The following is a 21,885-nucleotide window of genomic DNA, read 5'->3' on the forward strand; positions in this document are numbered from 1 at the left end:
TTCATAACAGTTTAAATTAAAATATTATATACTAAAAGTATGTATGCTTTTTGGGTCAGCTAATTCAATCATTTTAAAAAGAAAAACACAGACAGTTTGCAATTTCTCTTTGCTTTAAGTTAAATTTAGAGATCGGGAGATACCAGATCATGGATTTTATAAGTCTAAGATTTCTCATGCTCAGTTTTTTTGCAGTTGCTTTTGACTGATGCTGAAACTTGTCGTTCCAGTCTGTTACCCAGTTATGGCAAAAGTTTTGTGATTGATATTTTTAATTTGGATAGCCTATCAGACCTTAATGTTCTGATGTAATTCCAGGTGACTCCTCTCTGAACCACACACAATTACAGGGTGTGGACAGGTATGCAAACCCCCTTTAGCCGACCTGCCTCTGTCACGGGAAGTTAAACCCTTCCCTGCTCAAGCCCAAGAGATTTTGCAGTGAAAGGCATTTCCCATAACTGCCCGAGCAGAACATGACTGGCTGCATAAGCTGTTAAAAGAGTCCTTCGTTTCTAACATTTGACATGAACGATTAGTTTTGCATCTAAAACAAGAACGTTGAGCTATTCTGCATGACTTTGTTGTTCCTAAATCTCCTGACACTCCACCCTCCCCAGCTCAGCATCCCTGTGTGTAAAGCAAGCAGAGGACTCTAAGAGGTGTTGTTATAATTACGGTGATTATGATGGGGTGGGGAGATAATGTCAGTTGCCAAGGATTTCTGTGTAATATCAGTGAGAATGTACTCTGAAGGAGAGACTCACAATGAGCAGATTTTCACTCTATTATTTTCATCTAATGTCTACTCACGTAGGCTTATAAAAAGTGGCAACACATTCTTCAGCCTAAACCAGAGAGGTTCTGAATGCAAAACTACAAAGTGCAAAAACCCCCAAAATCAGCCTTCACACCTGAAGCAGGCTGTTTTACTCTTACCAGAACAGGATTCTCTTTATTCCTTCTTCAGGGTGGAGAAGGTGAGAGAAGAATCTCCTTCCTTGGATCAATTTGTATTTGCTTCCTCTGCCTGATCCTGCAAACCCCTCTACACTTGTGTGTGTTCCACTTGTGCTCACACAAAGTCTCACTGTGAGAAAACGTGTGCAATAAAAGTGTAATTGTTTGCAAGATTGGCTGCTTCAGCTCTTCCACTGCATTCTTGTGTTTCACTGCATGCACTGCAGTAAGTCTCATTAGCTTGGACTCTTAATGCTTGAGGGCTGAATCTGACTTTATGTCTGTAATTTGCAGAGCACTCTTGGCACTTTGCTAATACATACCATAAACATACATAATAAATGACTGAGGTAATTTCACATCAATCTCTTCAGAACAGCATGCACACCACTACATGATGACAACCTGCTCTTGATGTTTAAGGCTGCTTTTCAGAAAATGCCAGCATACCCTGTCAGAGGAACAGCTGCGTTAATGACCCAGCTCTCCTCAAGCAGGTTTCATCTTGCCTTGGAATTCAAGGAGCTAGCTTGCCTACAAAAGCCGAACAAAGCTGTGCCACTGTGCTTTTGGTCTGATGGGATGTTACCCTAGAGGAAAGATCAGACATATTTTCTTGTCTTGGCAAGAGAGAATAGCAATATCTGACTGATTTTTATCTCTTTAGTAATCTCTCTCCCTGTCCCTACGCTGGCAACACAATAAAGGAAGCTAATTGTTATGAACTACGACTAGGAGCTGCCTCTGAAAGCATGACGGGAGCTCCAGAGACTCACTGTCAACCCCATCATTCTAATCCAGCACATTCAATTTAAAAGGTATCAGTGGAGATTGGTGCTGCAAGATTCAGGTAAATGATTCTTTGATATCAACTGTAAGAAGAGAAAAGTTGAACGTACATGGTAGTAGTTCTCTATCTGCAGTTTCTGTACAAATAGGGTAAGGGTAGAAAAGATGTCCTTTTTCCAGTGGATAGGGGATCATTCTGAAAGCTGAAAAGAAAACAATGGCATGCACAAGTTACTGTGAGCGTGGCAGTCACTGGACATACTTAACTGTATTTACAATTCTGGAAAAAAACCAGACAAAGTATAACATTTATATTTGCTTATAAGCAACATATTAATTGCTTAATGAAATGCCAAAATACAAATCTACATTTAGCTTTTAATCCTGCAAACACTTATGTTTACTTTTATTCCTGGGAGAAGTTTCACGAGTGTCAAGTGAGACCCCGTTTTAAGTACATACATAAATATTTGCATGATCAGAGCCCACTGTACTTACAATTCCATAGCCAGATTTACACATTTTACCTTAGGCTTTTAGGCTGGAGAATTTTTAAATTTCAAGGAAAAGAAGTGCATCTAATATAATAGGTGTAGCCTACGAAAATGGCCAGCCAAGCCTGTGAATTCACACCAGTACTTGTAATCTCTGTGCATCAAGCCTAACAGAAGTTTTGCACAGAAAACAGTACACTCGTTTTCTCTCATCACACTCCAGCAAACAGGTAACTCTGATGACTCAAGCCCAGAGAAGCAGTTTTCCAACACTGACGTTTTTTCGTTTTATACTTGGCAATCAAAGACTAATACTGAATTATTAAAACCAGGTCCCTCACATGCATTCTTTTTAAATGCAGCAGATCAAGTCAGGTTTCCAATATAAATCTTCAGCTCACAGATTAAATAATAAACATTCTTATGCATTTTTAAAATTGAAGATAATAATAGAGAGGGAGAGAAATGGATTACTAAATCTGGAAGGCGATGACATCATAGGCCATCTGAGTGTGGTTTATGGAAACATCAGAATACTTGACTGAATTATAGCTTTGCAATCAAGGAATCCTTTTCCATTATCCTATATATTATTCTCAGTGTTAAAATGTCATCAGCATGTTATTCTCACTTCTCCTATGAACATCAGTCACTGAAGCAATATTTTCCTCAACAGATGTCCTAGAAGCACTGTATATTTTAGATGTCAGGTACAGCCCACCACCACACAGTAACACTCCATTATCTCTTGCTCACAAGGCAAGAGAGGAACTGGTTTAAAATACACAATATCCCAATATTTTCAGTTGTGCACGCTGCATTTGAAATCATGGCAGTTGTATTTTCTGTGCAATTATACGGGTGTATTTATTCTTGATTACTATGTTGAAAGAAGTAGTACAGAAGGCACAAATCCTCAAAGATTGTAAACCAGCCTAAGCTGTAACACTCTTCCAGTGCTAACCCCTCTCTCTCTGCAGCATGCCAAAAAGCCAAGTACAAATACAATATCCCAAGCCTTATTCGATCTTCACATGCAACAAACTTGATTGTCTGTACAAAAACATGATGTGGAGGGATGTTCGATGCTTATTACTTCAAAATCACTAATACAAGTTTTTCCTTCCTCTTTGGCTTAGTATTTAAACAGACAATATCTCTTCTGCCTGACTCTAAACCACAGTAGTCTTTAAGTATTAAGTTTCTAATCAAAATAAAAAAGGGGCTGCTTTTATAAAACATGCAAAAGATGAATAGATTTTGCTGAATTTAACCAGTTGTCTTTGACATGAGACCAAAAATGGAATATTTACAGCAATTCAGTTTATTTAGCAATGCTATTAGCCATGGAATAAAGAGCTCTGGTTTATCTGTATCAGTATGGTTACGTAGGTGCTTCTCTGCCTTATCTTGCAGTATTCTCTGATCCTATTTGACACTAACCAGTTCAGGTAGCACACAGGCAGTCTGCCATTCAACCGTGTGCTCGCCGTAAGAGCTACCACAGCAGCCCAGAACCTCTCCGCTAGGTTCTTCTTCTTAATGCAAACAACAGGAAATAGGACACAAGTTTAGAAACCAACAATGACGAGCAAGCACCTCAGACTCTTGAAATTTGGTCCCACTTGAAATGGCAGATGCTGTACAGAGCACCCGGATCAAGCCCAGGGCAATGTTTCACGTGGTGTCACCTGGGCTTCTCCAGTTGTACTATGTACTTGTACTCTGACGGATTGAATGAAGACCGAGTGGGAACAACCAACAATCCAGTTCAGTGTTGCCTGTTATTTTTATAACCTCACTTTTCTCAACTGTTGAATGCAATTTTGGAAAAACACTGTGAGAATATCAGAGATTAAAATATCACAAAGACATTTCTGCATAAATTTTGTTAGAGGCAGTCTTAATTAGGAGTGACCTTATTCTTCTCAAAAGCACTCCAAATGTACCCCCCAAGTGACAGACTTACCATACTTAATTCTGCCTAATTCCCACAAGGTCAGAACTGAATAGTGTGTACATGTAGGCATTAAATTCCCACACACAAGCTACTGAAGTGAGACCTGTGGTTATTTAAGCACACTTACAGAATCATACACTTTAAAGACATGGCAAGTACATGAATACCTAGAAAGAAAGTGAGGGCAAGTGACCATGTGCTGTATATAGATTGTTGGTTAGAACTAGTATTTAATTCCATTAAATTTTTCTTTCAGGTTTCCACTGGTTTTAACTTACAATTGCACAGAGACACCAAGGAAGCCTTTTGCAAGTAGAAGACATGAGTGTCATAAATAGTCACTGTATCTATAACGAATATTGCCCAGACAAAAATACGGACCAAAAGTTATGATTACTGGACTAGATACTGGTGAAACTACTAAAATCCATGAGAGTCTTTATGCATGAGCAACATCTGAACAAAATTCTTGAGGACTGGTGCACTGCTCAGCTACAGATTTTTCGTTAAATGTTAGGCAACAATACTCATTTACGTCTCTACAGGCCACTATGCAAATATTAGCTAATAAAGTACATATTCAGACTGCTGTGGAGGTAATAAGGAACCAGTTAATGTAGTTAGATGGGAATGTCCTACACTGCCTTCAGGCACAGATGACTAGATTTCCTAAGTGAGTCTCCTGTGCCAAAAGCTAGTCCTTGTAAACAACCCCTTAGGGACTCCTCAGCCTGACAAAGCAAAAGAAGGTCTGTTCAGGATTCCCTGCAAAATACTGCTCCATAAGGATGGGACAATGAGCCTTGGGCTAAAGGACTTCTGCAAGCATCTGGAAGAGAAGAAACACTACGTAAAAGCAAACCACTGAAAATAAGCTACCAGTAAGGAAGCTACAACAGAGAAAATAATTGGCTGGGAGAAAAAACAGGGAAAGAACATACAGGTAGGACAGAGAATAATGCAGCAGAGCAAGCCCCAGGTGGCAGTGCCATGGATTACTGAGCAAGGTGTTCTATACACCTAGAAATAAAGCCATTGCTTCCTCAGGGAGCCTACATTGCAAATTGGGCAAGTTCAGGCCATTTCATATAGTAACTGAGACAATAAGTAATTTTTACAATAATGCATTTCTTATAATTAAGAGCATTTCTGCAGGAATTATCATGGTGACAAACTATCTTTTCTTATAAAGCTAAATGAGAACAGCAAATGGAGAGAAAAAAAAGGTGGTTTAATCACATACAGAGAGAGTGAAAGAGAACAGAACAAAGCAGAGCAGAAAAGGAAATAGAAAATACATAAAGAAAAATCTGCATTAAAAAAGGCCCACTTTAAATGGTGCTTTTTAATTCTCTCTGTGAAAAAAAAGAAAAACAAACAACTCACATCTCAAAGACAGGATAAGATAGGTTAGAACATTAGTGTATGACCTCTGGAGTCCAACATTCTACTTAAAGCAAGGTCATCTTCAAAGGTAGGTTCTGGTTGCTTAGAGCCACGTCCAGCTGAGTTCTGAGTATCCCCAGGGATGGACATCCCACAAGCCATCAGCAACCTCTTCCAGAGCATCACTATTGTCATTCTGAAAAGAATTTTCTTTGTCTAGAGGAAATTTCTCGTGTTCAAACTTGTGTATTTTGCATCTTGTCCTGTTGTGCCATTCTGCAAAGACTCTGACTCAGTCTTCTGTATCGTCTCTCCACTGAGCGGCAGAAATCAGCAACTGGATGCCCCCTGCACCTACCAGAAGTCCTTTCCAAGTTGAATAAATCCAGGTCCCTTTTCCTACTTCACATGGTCCAGTCCCCTACACATCTTAGTAATCCTCTGCTGGATTCACTCAAGTTTGTCAATTTAAAAAAAAGTCATAAAATACTGTATTCTTTTATATTAACTTAATATTACTTATTACCACTTAATATTAGTTTCATATTTTCCCATTATCAAGTTATTATTATACACTTACAGAATCATAAAATGCCTTGGGCTGGAAAAGACCTTTAAAGGTCACTTAGTCCAACTCCCCTGCAGTGAGTAGTGATGTCTTTAACTAGATGAGGTTGCTCAGAGCCCTGTCCAACCCAGCCCTGAACACTTCCAACGATGGGGCATCCACAGCTTCTCTGCGCCACCTGTTCCCATCCCCTTATGAGTGAGAAAATATATCTCAAAGAAGATGGGAAATTTTGTTCAGTATTGCACAGAGAACACAATCCAAGAGTTCAGAACCCTTTTTCTCATTAAATGGAGTTTGCATTTTCAGTTTGAATTGCAAATATTTCAATGCTGGTGTGGATATAACAGACCTCCAAAATTCCCACATAGTATACTTCACAAAAAGCTGTTATTTTTCTCATGGCATTTAATAAAAACATTATATTAGCTTCTCTGTAAGAAAGATAATTACTTACTGCCTTCCCATGTACAGTGTAAGAGATTCAATGCCCCCTCTACTCTCTTCCAGTGCTGAAGATGAAAGAAAGCATATGCTATTGCTTCACTGTCCCCTCTCTTCAGAATATGTTCAGGGGGCAGAATTAAGCTTTTCATTTCTAGTAGATACTGCAATAAAAAAGCAGAGCACAATTATTTCAGAGGTAATAAAAAAACCATGAAAAGCTGCCTGCAATTCTACAATGCACACTGAAAGGTCTATTTCCCTAAAGTACTTTTCTTCATAAGTGTTTCATCAAATGTGTAACATCACCAACTGCACTTGAAGATAATTATTGAATTATTCTCAAAGACTAAGATATGCTGACAGATGGTTAATGTTCTGCTCTTCAGCTGTAGTAGGGAGACTAAAAAGAACTTCAAAATGAGATGTCTCTCTTACCAGAGGATCAGAAAAAAAGGGCTCAAAGCAGAAAAGAGAATCTAATTACAAGAGCTTTTTAATTAATGTGTTTATGGTAAAATGAAGAAGACATGAGGCAGTTTGATGCAGGCAGTCTTCCTATACAGAAACACACAGCACTCGGACTGCACACAGCTCATGTCACTGCATTGCCATCCACTGGCTGCCAGGTCTACGAAGATGCAATTTGGCTAGCCACCTAAGCAGGGACCAACCAGTTATAAAGTGAAAAAAGATAAGTCACAAAAATATGTGCCCAACACCTCATTTCCAGAAAAAAATACTGGATGTTTTAAGCTTGGTATTTGAAATAGTTGCTGCAAATGGTATGAAAATGGAAAGTGCTGCTGCCTAAACCCACAAGCCAATTCCCCACAACTGGATCCTCACAACAGAAGCAGATGAAACGTATGGAGGATTTGTGCCACAGAAGAAGACAGAGGTCCTGCAGGTTATTCCAGCAGGTGATTCTTCCTCCTTCCCCAGCACATGAACAGGACACCACCAGTTCAGCAGACACGAACTCATCACTGGTGTTACTACATTCCGTTTAGTGAAGGGGTAAGGCACAGCGGAGGGGAAGGATACACCCCTTGGTGGCACGTTTTACGAGGCAAGGAGTGACAGCCAGAGATGACGGCTGCTTGTCCGGTCTCCTTTGAGAAGTGCCACGTTTCCCAGCTGTGCCCTCGCCGCTCTTCAACCGCGCTGGGAAACCGGCACTCTCTTCAAGGACACCCAAGAGCAAACGTTCTCCCCATGGGACTATTTAAGGGAACACAAAAGGCGGGCAGCAGGCCGTCAGGCCCTAACACAAGGTTGGGAAAGGAAAGTTATGGTTAACCACTGCCAAAAAGAGAGAAGGTGCAGCCCCCTCATCCTACCCCCTGCTTATGCACTGCTCTGAAAGGAAAAGGACTGCAAAATTCAGGGACTGACAACAACTCCACACAAGCACCCACAAGAAGGCAACCTGATACTAGACTCCAGACACAGAGGCTTGGGTGGTGTTAACCTTCCACAGCTCCTGTTAAACACTGACTTTTGGGAACGGGATGAGATGATGCAGAAAAGAGGGCAAAAGAAATAAACAAGAACTGAGAATCAGCCTTGGGGAAAGGAAGAGGAAAGGTCAGAGAGAAACAAGTACCAACAGAATGATGTCATGGAGGGCATCCTAGGGCTAGTCACCTTTTCACCCGAAGGAGTCTGAAAGGAGCTAGCAAACAGGTGAAAGATTGGAAGAGGTCAGGATTAAAGCAGAGAACTGTCAGTCATGAGAAACAGATAAATACTTCAAAGAGGATTGAGAAAACATGCATGTTTCTGTTGCAGGTAATGGTATTAAAGGGGAGGAGAAACTGAATTAGCAGTGGAAACAATAAGTGTCATACTTGGATTTTTTCTGAAGCCTTTCAGAAGTCTGATAGAGATGAAGAGCGGGTGAATTAATGGAGGAAGCTGCAATTTAGTAGGCTGCACAGTGGATTAAAAGCAACAGAGAGACCAGAATAAAGAGCTGACAAGAGGGATGGAGCTGCCAGACATACAGAGATACAGCAAACATCCTTATTCACTGCTCTAATGAATGTGCCACTGTTTTAAAAACACACATTACATGTGTTGAGCAGAATGGAATGCAGCTGCAAGAGTTGCAGGTTTCTATCTGTTTTATTAATTCAGAAGATAATTCTTATTTCCCCATTTTTTGCAAAAGTAAATGAGAAACTAAGTTCTCAGTATTTAGATATTTTAAGCAAAGGGGAAAACTCCCAAACAATCCAAAGCCATATCACTATTTGTAGGAAAAGAAAAACCAGGAAGGAATATCATATTTCTAGAAGCACAGAGATGAAAACATTTTGGTTCTTATAGATTGCTTGTTATCAGTGACTGAAAACATATAAAGTGGAAACAACAGATGGAAGGATATATCTTGACACTTGCAAATCATTCTTAGCCCTCCCTCAGTTTTGTTGACTTTTCAGCCTACATTTTTTCTCAGTTTCAGGAAGAAAAAACTATTCTAAAAGCTCCTCATATCAAAAATGTGAGAGTCCTCCCTCATTCCTGCAGCACAGCTACTTTCCCAAACAAAAAGTCCATAATCTGGCTTGGCCATATTCAAGAAGACCCACACACTAAGTTGATGGATGGCTCAATTGCCATTTGGGCCTCATAATAGTTTTTGGTTTATGCACAAAGGTCAGCCGCACCTTCTGGGCATACAAGCTGTCAAATTTATTCTGGAGACATTTCCATAATTGTACACAGCCCAGAGAGACCTCGTCTGGAACACTCTGTACAGTTCTCATCAGGCACTTTCAGAAACATAAAGATCAAATTCTACAAGTACAGAACAGAGCTAATCAAAGAAATGGCAAGTCTGCTCTGTGAGACGTCACTTGAAGGCCTCAGTCTGTTTCACTTCTCTAGACAGGAGTGACAGGTACCAAAAAGCTACCTAGCTGTAAGGAGACCTTGATTATTATTGAAGAAGAGATATGACTGTCCATGAAGATTAAGATGGTTTTGATGTCCCAGAATATGATATAAATTTGTGCACTGCTATATTTTCAAGCAGAGTTCAGGAGTCCTGGAGGTTTCACTGACAGGGTTTAGGGTCCACTTGGAGACAGCACAGCCAAGGGCAACCCCTTTTTATGGTAACTGCAGGCTATTGGCACCCAGATAAGCAGACAAGCAGGACGGAGTCCCAGCAGTCTGCTGGGTTTTTAGCAGGTTGTCCCTGAAATCTACACAACCTCCCTGAAACATTTTGGATTAGACATGCAGACAAATTCCAGTGAAATGAAATTAAATGAAAAAAATCTTTATTTCAAAAAATATCCAATAAGCTGCAGTCCTCATGCTGCCCATATAACATGTGAATCACAGTCCTGATGGACTTCTGCATGCAACAAATATTTCCAGATCTTCCAAAAAGTCAGCCAAAGACATCTGACTGTAGTTTCCAAGAGGCTGCTATTGCACTTAATCAAGATACTACACTAGACAGGTATGTTCTTCTCTTCAGCCATGAAAGACTTTAGGGTAGGAATCTGACTACTTATAGCTCAAGATTTCCAAAGGCTTCAGTCCACGGCACAGCCCTTGTTGTTACAGGTCTAACATGGGCACAAGATCCTACCATACCACTAAAATACACACCACTATAAACTCCATCCGGCTTCACAACCACCTACACCTCTTGACAAACTCCCTGTTAACTGCAGCTCCTGACATAGCAGCATCCTCCCAGCTTCAGCCACAACCAGGCTTCTCCAGGGGAGACTGGAGCCCTCTGTCACCCTGACAGGGCTCTGAACTCAAGCATGGCTCCACTTCAGAGGGACAGTCAAATAACAGGCTAAGTGAGAAACTTAGCAAAGACCTAGCCATCAAAATGGAGATGGCAAGCCCGGCACATCTCCAATTGCATTCACTGTTCAGTGATGAATGGAGAAGTTGTACTAGACCAGAAAACAGCATGTCATCACCATCTGGGCTTTTCATGTTACTTTAACAAAGGAATCGGCTCCGAAAAGCCAGTTTAGAAAATTTCAGCCAGAATGACCTAGTCTTTACCAAATTATCAGTGAACACTAAGGCTGTGCAATGGTTTCAATCCTCAACAGATGGCTCAGTCAGTCTATCTCCCCTGTATTGTTTTGGCTTGCTTTTTTTTTTGTTTGTTTTCTGTTTTGTTTTTCTGGTCTCTCTCTTCTTTCACCCCAAACTTTTCCCTGGCAAAAGCCTATATTTTAGGAGTTACAACAAAGGTAACAGTATTTTTCATGTGCTTCCGCAGAGGGCTTCTGGGATGGTTCTGACATCGTCACAGCCACTGCTCAGTTACAGCCACTCTGTACACATGTGACTATGCCTGTTAACAAGCATTTGGGGTTGACAGTGGACCTTGCACACATGAAGTGCAATATGGTGGAGTTTATACTTCCCTCCCTTGAACTGACTGAATGTACATTATTTATTTGATAATATTGACAGCATTCTGGCTACTAATTCTCCTCTGCTGGGAGTGCTTTTAACATTCCACATTAATGAGCTACTTCAGGGCCCTTTCCTAAAATAAATCAACCTATCTCAGGCAGGCTTCCTTCTTTTCCTCAACTGTGCAATTTGCCTCTGAAATTACAGCTCAGGCCACAAATAGGCAACAGTCAATCCTGCACCTGTGACAGCATCCCTCCAGGCCAGAATATGAGAATTTCACATTGTTTGAACAGGAACTCCTCTCCTCCCAGAGGGATGAACAGCACAAGCTTAAAACAGTTTCAAAACACTGGTTTCTACATGCCCAGAAAAGCCACTTTTAGGTCACCCTACAAGTTCTCATTGGACTGATGGTAATTAAGAAGTTTGGCCTTCTTGCTGGAGACACAAAAACAAATCACTGTCTCACTGAACAGTTAAAAACTCTCTTAAACATGTCTGGAATAGTTTCTCTGTAATATCATGGGGTGTGCAGAACAGATTTATTTCCCATCTGGTATATGAATTTGTTTGCATTATTTGTTTCTGTTAGCAACTACAACTTACTAGAAACCACACAAGCATACTGACAGACACCATTATTAAAAAAAAAAGTAAGAAATTGCAAAGGGAAAATGGAGATAAATCTTTAAAAATGTTTAAGTCAGTGGTTGGTTACATCCTTTAAAGAAACTGTTTACATACATAATTTTAATTTCTGAAAATAGTATCAATATTTAAGTTGTAGAACTCAAATGCAGCACACATCAGCAGGTACTCTCTTTAAATCCACTCAGCTCCTGCCTTACAGAGCAAACACATACAACTGTGTGCAGAGCATACTTTTGACTCACTTTTAACAATTGGATACATGGGCCATGAGCTGTTTTCTCTTCCCTTTGACTTTACTGAATAGCTCATGTCTCACAGATCACAGAAAAGAGGGGGGGCTTTCCAGCAGGAGTTTGAATTCAGGGAGGGAGTTTTGCAAATCAATTCAGACAGGGTGTTCCACAGTTGAGGGAAGTCCAGAAACATCTGCAGTAACAGCATTAAATTGGGATAGCTGCATTACATATGAATGGGGAAGCTCCAAACACAATAAACAAATAACATTGTACACTCTCCATGACACAGGATGCACTACTCTCTTTTCCACACAAAACCCTCTGGAATTACAGTGATACCCCAACTGCTTCAGTGGCAATAAAAACCTTTTTGTTTAAGTCTTAAATTTTTGAGCATCGTGTTGTCAGTGTCTGCACATTTCCTTGGGACCCAAACTCCACAGTACATGGTGCTACACTGAAACAAAAGGATACTAGTCCATGGACTGTCATGGAAGACAAATACTGTTGGGGAAAAAAAAAATCAGACAAAGCTTCACAAACAAGTGATACAATTTCTTGTGATTCCTCTCATGGTGAAATCCACAACTCTTTACTTTTTTCTTTTTTCCTGCTGTACCGTCAACTTCAATCTACTACAAAAAGAACTCTGAAAACACTCTGCATGGTGAAGTGCTTTCTTTTTACATAGAAATCTCTGCCAAAGTATAAAACTCCGATTTGTTGTAGCTGAGTCGTTTCAGTAAAAAACAAGACAAACTGTAGACAAATGTAGTATCTTTTTCCAGATACTTTTCTGGTACCGTTTAAAAACTGGAGCCAATTTCAAGCACAGAAACCTTTTTACAGGTAAGATCTCTTCAGAATGAGATGTCAGTTTGACAGTGGTTCCATTTTCACTGCAGACAAGAAGGAGATCACAGGTGACACACCTGAGCTGGCCTCACTCTGCACAGGTCACCTTCCAGAAACAGCACAGCCAGGACAGCTGCCCTGATTTCTGCAGTGATCTGAGCTCTGTATTGCCTTTGTTCACTTAAACCAAATTCTGGTACCTCCACATGTCATACCTTGATTCCACCATATTCCAAAAACAATGGGAATTTATCACCTATGCCTGACACTTAATGGTCTGATGTTTGGGAATTAAATCGTCACTGATATTCACTCAAAAATGTAATAAGAGACCTGTGTCAAAAGAATGTTATTTGCTGAAAGGGTGGCTGCCTGAAGAAAAACTGTCAGCCATATCTGTAAAAGCTCTCTGCAAAAGGCATTTTTGTGCACACAGAAAATAAAACCCAAGGTGATGCACAGTCATCTAGAATCAATGAAAGAGGGTCCCAGCCTCGTCATGATTCCATACTGAGAAGACACCCAGAACGATGCACACACGCTGGTTTCTCTGTGGAAGGCAGGTGTTTTTGCAGGGTTTCTCACTTTTATGTAAAGATGGAAATCTGGGACTTTTAAACTACTTCTTCTTAAAGAGTCCCTACAACTTTAGATTATATTCAAAAGAGAGTGTAAAACCAGTATCTGACCTCTGCAACAGCACTATGGAACACTGGACTGCAATCTGGCCAGAACCTCCTAGGGAAAAAACAGTAAGTAGCATTGTAAGAATCCCATGGTTATTCTACACAAACCTGCAGGTCACAACAGGACATCAGGTCTCCTTTCTTCCTAAATCCAGCTCAGCAGCACCTCTCAGTGTGCTCAGAGCGTGCTCCTCCCTGCATTCCCTGTCTCAGAATGTCATTAACAAAAATCTGCTATTTCCAGTTAAATGCCTTTAAAATGTAAATCCAGTAAAAATCTTGTTATGTGATAATTCTGAATGTTAATGATTTGCGCTGAAAACTGTAAAATCTCCTTTTGAGAAAATCAGAAACATATCAAACCTTTTTCTCTCCTCTTTAATAGTGCAGTCCCCTGCTTGCAGGCTTCTGCTGGGAACTTTGCAAATGCTTTAAATAATTTGTCACCTTTGTAATTTATTTCTTCCTCAGTCTGAACACGATATTCATTAGTGTTTAAATCCTAAAGAAGCTTTGAAGACATATTACTTTTGTGGCACTGTTAGATTTCTTCTGATGCTGCTTGCTAGAACTTATCTCCATTTCTTTAAGAACAAATTGGATATGACTTCAATCATAATTGAATGGAAATTGAGGTGTAATATCCATACTGTGCATAAAATTATATGCAAAAACGTATTTTTGCCACCTTAATATACTTCAGCTAATAGCAGAAAGATTAGGTGTGAAATCACCAGTGCTGCATATTATTCTGTATTAGGCTACAGTGTTTTAATGTTAAAACAAGAACTAAAAAAAAACCCTAGAGTCTGCTCCTGTTACTACACTGTTACGCTGATCATTTATATGTATCCCAAAGGTTTTCAATTTCAAAACAACAGATTTTGAAAAACTGAGGGAATCAATTAACAATGTGAACCAATTGAAAAGCTCAGGAACTTAAGTGAGGAAGAGGACTGGAATATCTTCAAATCCAAAGTATCAACAATAATTTAAAAAATCTGCATTTCACATATGGGGATACTTGTCAGAAAGGAGATTCAGCCTTGCACTGAACAGCCACCTAAGCAGAAGCTGGCTCCTGAGAAGGAGTCCACAAGTGATGAATGAAAGTACTGATCTATAGTTCTTGATACTTGGGAGGTCTGGAAGTGCAGAAGCTATGCAGCAATTGCCACAACTTCCAGTAAGGCAGATTTTTCAAAGGAAGTCAAAGCAAAGAAGAGCAAGCTCTTAAGTATAAGCAGAAAAAGAACAAGCATTTCTCTGAGCAAAAATGAAGACAGCCTTGGTTTCATGGCAGTGCAGAGCAGCATGGAGATGAGAGCAGAACAGACATTAGGGGCATGTACAGAAGTGGAAGTCACTGGCCAGTGATCTCTGTCCCTGAACAGTGAATGCACCAGCCCCAGAAATGGCTAGACTAACAAAAATGATTCAGAGTAAAAAGACCCCACCTCTGAACCAAGTGATCCAGTGATGAGAGAAGTAACTGCAAAGCTGTTCATTTAAAGAGGAGGGGAACTGTATGGGTTAATTCATGAAATCATTAGTACACAAACTGCTAGAAAAGCTTTAGATGGGAAGAATTATCAAAAACAACGAGGTGAGTGAGGAAAATGGAACAGGCTCCAAGGACTGCTCATGACAGGCTGAACTGCTACTTCTGCTTGGCAAGATATCTAATGTTTAACACAGCAATAGAATACTCTTAACTGGACTTCAGTTAAACATTCAGAAAGCTTCACCTGCAACAAGACTGAAATAGAGAGTTAAACAGGCAACCAGGCGGAAGAGAAATATCAATGGTTGTGTTGGTGCAAGAACCACTGAGGTGGAAGAAAGTAAACAGAGTTCCACAAAAGCAGTCCTGGAACCTAACTTCATTTAATATTTTCATTTTACAGCTTGGCACAAAAATAGAAGATCAGCTAATAATACAAAGCGACTCATCTCATCCAAATCTTGTTGTCTAAAAATCAAGCTTTTACTGGAAAATAGCTTCTCCTTTAATAGGTCACCTTTAAATAGTCACCTCAGAAGGAAAGTCTATCTCAAGATGTCTAAGACAGTTCCTTCTTTCCACCGCCTGTAGAGAAAGTCGGGATGATTTTATTAATCAAGCAGCCCAGCCTTCAGATAGCTCAACCATGCTATTTCGTGGTTGGCATCACAGATAGAACTCGCAGTGAAAATATTTAATTCCTGCAATGCATGAGAATTAACTTTCTGCATTCCACGTTTACATATGGGAGAGTTTTTGGGTTTATCTTGACTAGACTTGGTGTTCAGCTGTACCTAATGAATAGGCTCCCTACATTAACACACACCAGTCTTCTGCTCTCCATTAGAGGCTGCTTATTTTCAAAGGGCAATACTGCTCTAGAGGTTTGTAGGGTGAGGTTCAGAGGCAGATCTCAAAGGGCCAAAATGCATCTGCCTCTAGTTTGCCTTTACAATGAACTTACAACCTGAACAGAGTATCAGGTGATGAAATAATGAAATACATTAGCCTTTAGTAGCCCCTGGGCAAGATTTGTACTGCTGAGATATGTATCTAGAGAAGGGATTAGGGAATTAGAACATAAATCCCTTTTCTTACTTTGTAGTTCTCAGAAATTCTTCATCTTTGAGCTTTGCATTCTCAGAACTTAAGGACTGGGTGCTGCATAAGGATTTACTAATGTAACTTGTATGAAGCACACTATGAACTCCAAACATAGGTTCTTTTGTACGGCACACCAAAAACATGTTCTTACATGTAATCATCAAACAAACAAAACACGCTATTTTGGACTAGAAGATCTTTAATGGTTGTTTTGTAAATAGCCTGTCTGTATGTATGGTTCTGTGCTACAGCGTAGCATTTGGTGGTGTCTGCTACTGCAATCCACCATGTAACTGTTGCTCACATAGAGGACTCAGTTCAGCTAAAATTTCAAATTGCATGGTCCAGAGCAGAAGACACTGCCTTCTCTTCCCATTGTTTGCTCCCTTTTCCACAACATCACTCTTTAATCTAACACATAAATCATGAGTTAGGTCCTCAGCAGTGTTAAAGCTACAACAATGCTCTCTGAATACTCACTTTTGGTACATGTGGATTAAATTCTACTGCTCTGTGGATAGCTTCTACGGCATTCATCTCTGCAGTACTCAGCCCTCGCCTTGAGGCAGCCTCTGGAGAAAATCTACAAAAGCAAAGAAACGAACACATTAGGTCAGAAATGCTAGCAAGAAAAAGCTAGAAGAAGAATCTAGAACACGGGCCCATGTAACAAAACTGAGTCAATTTCCTATGCTCTCCAAACTCCCATAGCAAGTGGAAACTCTGAGTGATCTATTACACCAAGGCCAATGAAAATCCCAGCAGAAGTGGAAAGCATGTTTGCATCTAACTGTGGCAGGAAGTCAGTTCCAAACAGTCCTTTCTCTGTCACTAATCTAAATTTGCTCTAGGTACCCTGCTAAGGGGCATATTCAAGGCTGAAGTTTCTGAAAAAGAAAAGCAAAAAAATAAAAAAAAAAACAATGCCAAATTATTGCTGGAGGGTTTCTATTAAAAACAGGTTTGGGGAGGTTTTAAGGAGGTCCCAACCCAATGCCCCTGGGTCAGGTTGGGATGGAAGCACGATGCAGCAGCAGTAGCGGGTGGTCTACTGGCCGCAGCACCATTGAGGGTAGCATGCCCAAACTGTGGGCAAATCATCTGCCCCAGTGAATAAAAAACCAGACCATGCAATCTCTTTCTCACCTCACACCCCACGGCTAACTCCAGAGCTGTACTTGGCAGGCAGACACCACAGGGAAAGCTGTGACAACCTTAGCCCTGCCCTCCCAAGCTGGAGTCGCTGTGTAGGGAGGAAAGATGTTGCAGTAGGTACTGGCGATCTACAGGATAAAAAGAATGAAAGAAAATTACTTAGATCTTGCTGTGTACATACACTTTAAAAGCAAAAACTGTCAGGACGTCAGTCAAGAAAATGGCTTTCCACTCTACTTGCTTTCCAACTTTAGGGAGGCATTCGACCCTCAGGTGCACAGACACAACTCTGCCTGGGATTTGTGTGAAGGCATCTGAGAGCAGAATTGGGATTTTGGAGCTGCATCTCACAAGGAGCTGAGCACTCCTTCAGAGCGGGCCAGCGCTCTCAAGTCGACAGGCATCAAGCAGATGTGCTCAGCACCTTGGAAGGTTAAGACCCAAGAGAAAACCATTACAGGAATGAGTAGGTATTTGTGTCTCTAAAAATATGTATGCCACCTACCTCTCAGAATCCCTGACATAGTAATGCTAAAATCACCTGCCACTTTTTAGTTAGATGAACAGTCTTCTGACAGCACTTGTAAAATGACATTGGTACCAGTGCATCCACATTTATTTATTACCTTTTTGTGGTCAGATTTATACAAAGTTGAAGAGGTTCGGCCACACAACACCTTTTAGTTGCATCTTCTTTATACTATCTAGGAAGCCAAAGCTCACCCAGACAGTATACATATAACTGAAAAAAGAATTGAATTTATGCTACTTCTTTTCTTCTTCTGTAATATTCAAAGTGCAGTGTTTGATCACTGCAAATTTTTCTTACATATAAAGTAATTTTATGAATTTACTGCAGGACTGAATTCTCCTGCTAACCCAGCAGATTGTTAGGGTGTGGGCTCAGCTAAGATTATCTTGAATTAAATCAGGAATTTTGCTGGACAGTGGTTCTTATGCACTTACTTGTCAGAGACAGCTCTGGCTTTGAGCAATGCAGCTGTGTAACATATTGTTGCTGATTTTGGTAAGCTTATATCTGTTGAAAAGAAAGAAAAAAGTAAATATCTGAAAATTTAGAAGCCAGCAGAAAGAAAAGTGTTAGGCTTACACTTTGGAGTACACATGGCATACACAAAATTACCACATGAATTCAAAATTCTTTCTGATCTTGCGACTTGTATTCCCATGTTACGTGGAATTTTAAATTTCCACCCAATATACAGGCTTTAAAACCTGTGTTAATTATTGCTGGAACTGGTATTTAAGCAGCAACAGGGTTCATTAGAAAACTAATTCAAACAGTGACATGACAGAGACATAATGGAGGAATTCATTGCTTCATACATAAATGTATAAGTAACCTGGAATACACAAATTTTTCCATAGTTCACAAAACATCTAATTAATAGCTGAGGGCTATCTTATTCACTTTTCTTGTTTTCACTCAGAAGCAGTTGTCTAATACAAATATGTGGCAGCTATACAAGTTAAGACAGCTATGTGAGTAATAATGGATTTGACTTGCAAGAAAAACAACCATTAGATTTATTGCAGTTAAAGATCAACAGTAAAATAAGGTTTTCCTTCTTAAGGACATGGATCAAAATATTCACCAGTCTCTGGCCATTTTATACTGTTACAGTGACACAAAGGAGCCATAAACCTGACTTAACACCTTAGTTCAACTTAATTTATGTCTGTTCTCTATCAGCAGATTGGCACAAAGCATCCAAAAGGTAAAGATAAATGCTGCTTAACAGACAAGAGTTATAGATTTGTTCCCACTGTTACAGAGAAGTGACTGCCAGACTGCCAGTAGTTTACCTGGCAGACTCATATTATATAGTGACTGAAAAAATTAAAGCTAAATGAAACAAACAAACAAACAAACAACAACAAAAAAAAACAACCCCAAAGAAACAAAAAATCAACCCACATCAAAGGCTGGATCCTACAAACACTTGTGCACACTGCAGTATTATAGCTTCCTGTAGTAAACAGCAAATACATGACATAGTAAACACGAGCCACTGGGGCAGGCCTACTGTAAAAGGGCAGCCAACCTGACTATTGTTCCAAGAAGCTATCTATCCCCCAGTTTGTCATTGAAGTTGATTAGAAAGATAAAATTACTATAGAACTTGGTAAATTCAGGGTTAAGAGAAAGTGGTGATTTACTGAATGCTACTGCCTTGCACGACAAGGCTCCGAAAAGGACTTAAAGAAGAAAAGCAAGTCATATCTCAGCAGTCACCATCCTTCACTTATTAACAACTAAGCAACCAAGCAGAACGTTGTGTTAGATGGAAAACGCTGCCAGAATGACTGAGGCACTCTGGAAAACCTGTCTGTTAAACCCTCTCTGTTGTCTTCTTATGCAGTTGCCCTTCGCATTTGTGACCGAAGGACTTCCTTGGAGGCTCCCCTATAACATATTCCAACTATAACTTCACTAGAGTATGTAATTGTAGTGACTAAAGTAATTAAAATCAGCAGCATGCAAAGCAGTCTGGGTGACAGATGTGTTAATTACTTCACTAATAGAAGCTACAGACACAGACGTGAGAACATCTTCAGTGACAGCAGAAGAAAACATTTATAAGTGCTTTCAATAACCCTGCTTATACCAGGTTTTCTTTAGCATTAGGAGTTAAAAGTTATTTCCAGTTAACCAAAATTACCTTTTTCAGAACATACAGGTGCCTGTCTTTCAGTATGAACCTTATCATCAAATAATAAATGGGGTGAAAGGCAGAGGAATAAAAAAAAAAAAAATGAACAAAGACACCATCCAACCAAGAAAACCAACTATGTCCTGTCATTTACAAGGTTTTCAATGGGTCAGTAGACTCCTTTATTTTCCCTGTACCTGTGTTTCTCTGGGTCATCAAGCCACCATTACCTCACAGGAAATATTCTCCTCTACATCAGTTCAAACCCAGTAACGTCAATTCAGGATCTGACCTTTACAAAACTCTGCACGAATGACACAGAAAAAGAGATTTACCTAGATATCCCTGGAAACACATCTTCCCAGGCAAAAGGCAAACTCCACATATAAAAATAAGACCAAGAAGAGAATGTTTGCCCAGATTTCTTCAAATAACGCAGTGAGGGCACCACTTCACTTTCCTGTCTGTTTGAAGAAGCTGAGAACTAGGAGGAATTGAGAGGTCTGGAGTATGTAACTGATGTAACAGAGGAAAAACAGTTGTAATGATGATGAAAGCTGCTCACTTAATTTCATCAAAGCAAGCAGGTGCTTGCCTGGTAAGAGCCAAACAGCAAGAAAATGGCAATCCAGCCATTATTACACATTCCATAAGGTTAAACAATGAGACCACACAGCACACAAAATCCCTCTAATCCCATGTATAAAAGCTCCAGATCATTGATACCTGAATGGAGAATGTTCAGTGGAAGTTGCATGGACCAAGTTGTGAGAATTACTACAATTCTTGGCAAAGAGATTATTATACAGTAGGAACTGAGCTTGATACACACATGGTTAAATGTACTAAGCCAAAACACCTTGTCACAAAACAACATCTTCTAGTGGACAGTAAGCACTCCTGAACTGGAAACATCTGTGCATATAAATTGCAGGATGTTCCACAATGAACTGCTGACATCTGTACGGAAGGGAAATGTGGTGAGGTGAGCTAAGGCCCAGGTACACCACCTGAGTCACTCCTGCAGAAGAAATGGGATTTCTCAAAGAATGTTGTGTTCAAATCTGATCACCCACGGTCAAGAACAACAAGTGTAAACAGAAGGATTTGGATTTTGTAACAATCCAGATTAAATGAAGTCTGAGAGAAGATACGACTGTTCTCTACACACTCCCACAAGGAACACCAGGAAAGGGGAAGAGCTGCTTAGATAAAGGATAATGTTTGCACCAGAACAAGTAGTTCAGAATTACATTGAGGATGGAGATTAAAAGGTTTCTGAGAAGTGAATTTTTGAGGCAGATTTTCAGGTAGAATAGTGGAGCAAACACAACAGCCAGTTCTAGGATGGAGCTTGCTCAGCTCACAGAAGGGGTAATATCATGTAGTGAATGCAACAGCAGGGGACCTGACTCACCCAGGAGGCCTCTGCCAGTACTATGTTCCTAATGAGCAAGCAGCAATTATTTCAGGATAATACTTAAAGTCCCTTGGCAATCGAAGAAATACATACAACTGTTCATGTTTATGTTGCTGTGGAGACAGCCATCACAGGTCCATGCCCACTTCCCTCCAAAAGTGTTTTGTTTTTTGTTTGCTCCAAATTAGACAGTAAATATTTGGTTCTGCTATATTTTGGTCTGATCACTACAATAGTTGAAGTCTTCACATAATTTAGGCTTCATCTCCAAAACTGGACCCTCATATTCTAGAGAAATTAATAAAACAATTATGTCTGCTTACAACTTCTATTTAGCAAGGGAATCAAGTATAAACTAGCCCTAGGAGATATGTCCTCTGTCAGGAACCAAAGTGAAGTTTTTCATAAATGACTGTGTCCAGCTCCATGAGCCATCTGGCAAAGTATCTTCACACATACTGTTTCCCACCCTCCTGTGATTACTTGTGGAGCTCCCCCAATGTGCTGAAAGATGTGACTGCTATTAGGTTGTAAAAACCATTAGGACATTTTTGCCTTGTAAGAACTAATGTGTATATCTAAAGA

General features: G+C 40.0%; 1 protein-coding gene across 1 annotated transcript in view; it reads right to left on the reverse strand.

The window, feature by feature from the left end:
- LOC103780533 (suppressor of tumorigenicity 7 protein homolog) overlaps positions 1-21,885 on the reverse strand; it is a 55,895-nt gene that overhangs the window by 5,849 nt on the left and 28,161 nt on the right. The window contains exons 8-11 of the mRNA XM_008948222.1: positions 18,172-18,244; positions 16,531-16,633; positions 6,615-6,765; positions 1,860-1,952 (exon numbers count right to left, since the gene is read on the reverse strand). Of these exons, the coding sequence (XP_008946470.1) occupies positions 1,860-1,952; positions 6,615-6,765; positions 16,531-16,633; positions 18,172-18,244 (420 nt within the window). The remainder of the gene's footprint in view (positions 1-1,859; positions 1,953-6,614; positions 6,766-16,530; positions 16,634-18,171; positions 18,245-21,885) is intronic.

This window comes from Merops nubicus, unplaced genomic scaffold (assembly GCF_000691845.1).
Source record: "Merops nubicus isolate BGI_N331 unplaced genomic scaffold, ASM69184v1 scaffold20409, whole genome shotgun sequence".
NCBI lineage: Eukaryota > Metazoa > Chordata > Aves > Coraciiformes > Meropidae > Merops > Merops nubicus.